General features: G+C 41.7%; 1 protein-coding gene across 1 annotated transcript; it reads left to right on the forward strand.

The window, feature by feature from the left end:
• The first annotated feature begins 53 nt into the window (after positions 1–53).
• Positions 54–5,003, forward strand: LOC112141743 (receptor activity-modifying protein 2). Its single transcript, XM_024264900.2, has 4 exons — positions 54–620; positions 762–788; positions 865–1,042; positions 3,979–5,003. Exons 1-4 carry the CDS (start codon positions 572–574, stop codon positions 4,226–4,228), a joined length of 504 nt encoding a protein of 167 aa, XP_024120668.1. The 5' UTR covers positions 54–571; the 3' UTR covers positions 4,229–5,003.
• Positions 5,004–6,343: the final 1,340 nt, after the last annotated feature.

A 6,343-nucleotide genomic window follows, 5' to 3' on the forward strand; every position in this document is an offset into this window, starting at 1 on the left:
TGATGACAATGTACCGCCTCCGACACAACAGCTGGCCACTCCAGTGAAATTAACCTAAATATGAAATGGTGGCGTCCTGCACAGCACACCCTACATCCTCCCAAAAAACGCTAAGCCCCTAAATGTTTACTTATGTTTCCTATTTGGCAGAGGCAGCCCAAAAGGCAAATAAATCACATGCTGAGCGCTGGCCAGGCCTTCCACTGTGAGAAACTGAGACTAAAAAGCAGAACAAGAGTTAAAGAGTAAAGGGTTTTCAGATGTGCGTCCAGCCCCAGCTTGGGTGTGCTCCTTTTATTTAGGGAGAATGGAGATCTTTGCAGCCTCCACCCCTTTCAAAAAGAGGAAGGAAAACTTGCTCTGGAGAAGGACGAGCTGCTGCCAAGGTGCAGGGCCATCAGACAGATCCTTCAGGAACATCTGGTAGCAGCGGGGAACATTGTTTGGACATCTGGTGACCGAAGACGACACTGCGCCCATTCCTTCCTGTTTTGTTTCCTGGCATGCCTTGCTTAAGAGGTCTGACACGCTTAGATCTGGGGGAAACGCACCTTTACTGGTTCTGTCTGACATGAAGGGAGCACTTGGTTTCTTTGGGGTATTCCTCTCCTTTCTCTCTGGTGAGTGTGTGGTCTTCCATCTGCAGATGGATTCCTGTCTTGGTGGAGAAAAGAATTCATGAGCTGCAACAAGGAAAAAGACTCATTTAGCTACAATGATGTAGTAATTCTGAAAATGTCTTTTTGTTTCTCTTCCTTTAGCGACTGCAGCCACAAACGAGTCCACTGGTAGGTGGAATTATTACTATTTTTATTATAATTATTCTGTTTTTGTTCTTATTTTCTTTTTGTGGTTTTATTCTAGTGACTTGTGGAAGCGGGCAAATTTGTGAATCGCTTTGCGGCATTTGTGAGGAGGTTTTCGGAGGGCCAACAATGGATTGTCTTTCTGCCCTCTTTGAACATTCATGTCTGCCCAAGTTTAACTATGCGATGGACTTAATGAACACAACGGACTGGTGTGTCTGGGGTAACGTGAACAGGTGAGTTATTTTCAGTGTTGCACAAAAGATTTTCCTCACTCTGTAAAGGCTGAACCATTAAATAATTGACAGAAAATGCTAATCTTTTGAACTTCCCTGCCTAAGGCCAAGTGGGCCCCATATGGTTCAAAAGTGGACATAAATGTGGACCCAAATGGGGTTTGTCCGCAGTTTCTGTGGTGGCTCCACCTGTGTTTGACCACATTGGGTTAAGTGGGGACTCAGTAGGTTAGCTCGCTACGCTAGCCAGTCGCCGGGTGGACAGTGTAGCGTGCTAGCAAGCTCCGCTGTAGCCTGTAAGTGGCACCTCTGTAGCATGCTAATGAGCTCTTCTGTAGCAAGCTAGGAAACGCCGCTGTGGTATGCTAGCGGCTTCTCTGTAGAATGCTAGCGAGCTCCACTGTAGCATGCTAGCAAGCTCCTGTACAGTGAACTAGCGAGCTCCTCTGTATTGAGGTAGCGAGCTCCTCGGCATTGAGCTAGTGAGCTCCGCTGTAGCATGCTAGCGAGCTCCACTGTATTGAGCTAGTGAGCTCTTCTGTATTGAGCTAGTAAGCTCCAGTGTGGCATGCTTGCGGCTCCTCTGTAGCATGCTAGTTAGCTCCACTGTAGCATGCTCCTCTACAGTGAGATAGTGAGCTCTGCTGTACTGAGCTAGCGAGCTCTGCTGTAGCAAGCTAGCAATCTCTTCTGAAGCATCCTAGCGAGCTTCGCTATAGCATGCTAGCGAGCTCCTCTGTAGCATGTTAGCAAGCTCCTCTGTATTGAGCTAGCGAGCTCCTCGGCATTGAGCTAGTGAGCTCCGCTGTAGTATGCTAGCGAGCTCCACTGTATTGAGCTAGCGAGGTCTTCTGTATTGAGCTAGTGAGCTCCACTGTAGCATGCTAGCGGCTCCTCTGTATCATGCTAGTTAGCTCCACTGTAGCATGCTAGCAAGCTCCTGTACAGTGAACTAGCGAGCTCCTCTGTATTGAGCTAGCGAGCTCCTCTGTAGCATGCTAGCAAGCTCCACTGTAGCATGCTAGCATGCTCCTCTACAGTGAGATAGCGAGCTCTGCTGTACTGAGCTAGCGAGCTCTGCTGTAGCAAGCTAGCAATCTCTTCTGAAGCATCCTAACGAGCTTCGCTATAGCATGCTAGCGAGCTCCTCTGTAGCATGTTAGCGAGCTCCTCTGTATTGAGCTAGCGAGCTCTTCTGTATTGAGCTAGTAAGCTCCAGTGTAGCATGCTTGCGGCTCCTCTGTAGCATGCTAGTTAGCTCCACTGTAGCATGCTCCTCTACAGTGAGATAGTGAGCTCTGCTGTACTGAGCTAGCGAGCTCCGCTGTAGCAAGCTAGCAATCTCTTCTGAAGCATCCTAGAAGGCTTCGCTATAGCATGCTAGCGAGCTCCTCTGTAGCATGTTAGCGAGCTCCTCTGTATTGAGCTAGCGAGCTCCTCGGCATTGAGCTAGTTAGCTCCGCTGTAGCATGCTAGCGAGCTCTTCTGTATTGAGCTAGCGACCTCCTCTGTAGCATGCTAGCAAGCTCCACTGTAGCATGCTAGCATGCTCCTCTACAGTGAGATAGCGAGCTCCTCTGTATTGAGCTAGCGAGCTCCTCGGCATTGAGCTAGTTAGCTCCGCTGTAGCATGCTAGCGAGCTCTTCTGTATTGAGCTAGCGAGGTCTTCTGTATTGAGCTAGTGAGCTCCACTGTAGCATGCTAGCGGCTCCTCTGTGTCATGCTAGCGGCTCCTCTGTATAATGCTTGTTTGCTCCACTGTAGCATGCTAGCAAGCTCCTCTACAGCGAGCTAGCGAGTTCCTCTGTATTGTGCTAGCGACCTCCTCTGCTGTAGCATGCTAGCAAGCTTCCCTGTAGCATGCTAGCGAGCTCCTCAGTATTGAGCTAGCGAGTTGACTAATATAGGGTTAAATGGTCTTAAATCCTTGTATTAAATTTGATAATAATTTGACATTATTTTCAAAACGGTTTTACTAAAACATAGTTTATGAAATTTACATTTTTTTCACATTGAATCAACCCAGTAAAAGTTCCTTTTCATGTTTCACTCCAAATTATCATGTTTTTCTTACAGAAACCTTTTTTAAATTTAACATGAAAGTTCTTCAAAAACCGCCTGTGTCCATCTCCTGAAATATGATACGTTTGGCGTTAAAGGGTTAAGGGTGTGTGATTAATCAAATTAATCGATGAATGGTTTATATTCTTACGATAGAAACAGATCGAGGTTTCTAATCGATCTCTATATTATAAAATCGTTTAAATAAGGATAAAAATCAATTATAAATGATATATTAAAGTATCGTTTGGAACCACCAAATGGTTCCAGAGCGCGGCTGTGTCTGCAGCTCACCGCTCCCCCAGTGTATGGGCGTTGACATATATTATTTCACTGGACAAAACAAGAAATTGTGAAATCATACCAAAGCCTTCACCGTGACTTCCATAACACAATTCTAAATAAAAGGCGTTTGGATCTTGACCTTCTTTGAACCAGCAGATACTTCCTATTTGGAACACGAGAGGAGGACATATGTCCAGTGATTATACAGTCAATGGGATAATTACGGGGGTCAAATTTCAGCTAACTCAGTCAACTTTAAAGGGTAACCAAACAGGGAAGTTGAAGACTGACTCCACCCACATCCAGTCAGAGGGGCGGGGCTTGGGGTATCATAGCTGGAGCTGCAGATCTTGACGTTAGAGTTCTGAAATTTCAAATGTAATACATCATTTCAACCTGTAGAGGGCAGCACGCAGATGGTTTTTGACTATATTTTCAAGAATTAAACAAGTTTATTTTCATTTATTAAAACTTGCAGCAATTTTAAAGGCCCATTTATATGGATCAACATCCAAAAAAGTCAAATGTTTTTCTACACCCCTACTCAAAATGCACTAATACGTGATTTCTGTTTTTTCTGACTCTTCAGTTTATACAGCAACTTAAGCCTTTGCACAGAAGAGATGTCCGACTGCCTTCAGATCCCGTGGCCCAACCCGCTGGTGGAAGATTTTTTTGTGGATATTCACTCCGCATATTTTAAGGAGTGTCCCACAGAAGAGTTCAGTGACCCCACACCAGCAACCGTCTTCGCCCTGGTGATCACTCCCATCTGCCTGATCCCCGTCATGGTCAGCCTGGTGGTGCTCAAGACCAAAAATGGCGACGGGAGCTCCTGATGATCCGGAATCTACTTCCTGCTTTCTCTACCAGAACTATTAGTGCAGCTTTGAATCTCTGCAACTCACAACTCACCTGCAGAAGAAGAAACAAAACACAAATTTATGTTCTTTCTAAAAACTATTTCTCATTCTATACTGTATCACATTTACTGTATCTAAAGTTCTACGATAAAGACTGAGACAAAACTTGTTTTTAACCACTCAAGTGAACTTTACTGAATCACTCAGAGAACAGAGCTACGTTTATACATGTAGAGTGGATCGTTTTTATGACTAAAGCTGAGTGGCTTGCTGATGAGAAATAGATGTATTGGATCTACATTTTTTCACCTTTTTTGTGACAAATCCAGTTGGGAGATTCCTGGTTGAGCCATCGTGTCTAGGAAGTTTGGAGTCAGAGGTTACTGTTGACACATCATGTTTGGATGTGATTGATGAGGTTCACCTCCTGATCTCTTTTTAATGAAATTGTTTTTTTTTTAAGACAAAACACCAATAGTCTGTGTGCAACAGTAAAATGCACTGAGTAATGTCAACATGACAAAAGTTTGTATCTTTTACTTGCATCATTGCATCATGATGGGTGTAGATTGTTTAGTTTTGAATGACGACAAGCTGTTTGCTTTCAGAAGTGGAACAAAATCTCTATTTAATATTTTAACTTTTGTTATTTGGGGAAACTGAGAGATCACAGTGCACTATATCTGTTCTTACTCTGTGTTACTTTTTATTTTAATCTTTAAAAACAATTAAATCTCCAGTTAAGTTTTTGCCTGATGCTTTTTTTCTTTTTGAAACCACTGGTTCCTGCATCTCTTGAATAAAAAATGCAGTGAGAATGTTATTTTTTACCATAAACTTCTCATCTTTTTAAGTGTTAGATTGAAACTATTCAAACCCTTTCCTGTTGGGTGTTAGAGGAACTTGGACAGATGGCTTTTCTCCTCAGTATCTGAAGTGTAGAGCAGTAGATATGCATCACACCCTCATCTGGCACGCATGAATTTGTACTGTTTGCTCTTTTTTTTGTATGTGAGTGTGTATGAAATAGATATAGTGTATTTAGTTATCTTCTTTTTAATCATTTTTGCCCAATTTTCTTATTGTAAGTGCAAACAAAACATCATATTTGATGGAAAAGATTCAGTTTCAATAATTAATGAGGATTCTGGTATGTATATTTATTCATTTAAATGCTAAAACAGCATCCAGTTAAATTTTAGGTTAAATTTTAGGTTTTTAGGTTATGTTCCTGGAAAACCTCTACAACAAAAGTGCATCTTTAGCTTTAAAAAGTCAAAACTTAAACATTTTAATGTTGGTGAATACATTAAAATATAAGTACTTTTAGTTTGAAATAATTATAAAAAAAAACATTCACCAAAATCAGCAGAATCCATGACACAAACCTTCACACGTGCTTGACAGCCTGAAGGACAGTTTGCCCCCTAGTGGCCAAATGCAAAACTACAATACTGTCCCTTAATGACAAGCTTGGCTAATTTCTACAAAAAATATTGTCAAAAAATGACAGTTGTCCCCAGAAATTCCCATCAATTACCATATTCTGATTTATTGTTTTTAATGTCTGAACCTCTTTAGGCTTTCTCTGTGACACTGATTGGAATGGAGATCCTTTCAGCCTTCAGCTAAAACCACTCATCTCGGAAAATGAGTTACAAATACTATTTTTTCCCTCTAGGGATTATTAAAGTATTGTTTTTGTTGAATTAAACATTAATCTAAAATAGCTTTTCTTTTTATTCAGAGAAAATTGTTTTTATTTTAGATTGTCTAATTGTGTTTCATGATTATTTTAAAAGCACACGATGCATTTAAACAGAGTTTTGGGGGGAAAAAATGTTTACAATCTCCGAGTTGTGTCACTGCATAGTTATACAACACAATGAGATGCCTTAACTTATAACAGTTAACTTTTAAAAACATGATCCCAGGCCAAAGTTACCGACACTGAAGCAAACCGACTTTGTTTCCACCACCAAACTCATAAATTCACATATCAAGCACTTCACAAACAATTCTTTTAACAAATGCACAGAAACACCTTCATATTTCTGCAACAGCAGGTTTTTTAAAGCATTTCCAGGCAGT

This window comes from Oryzias melastigma, unplaced genomic scaffold (genome assembly GCF_002922805.2).
Source record: "Oryzias melastigma strain HK-1 unplaced genomic scaffold, ASM292280v2 sc00518, whole genome shotgun sequence".
Taxonomy (NCBI): domain Eukaryota; kingdom Metazoa; phylum Chordata; class Actinopteri; order Beloniformes; family Adrianichthyidae; genus Oryzias; species Oryzias melastigma.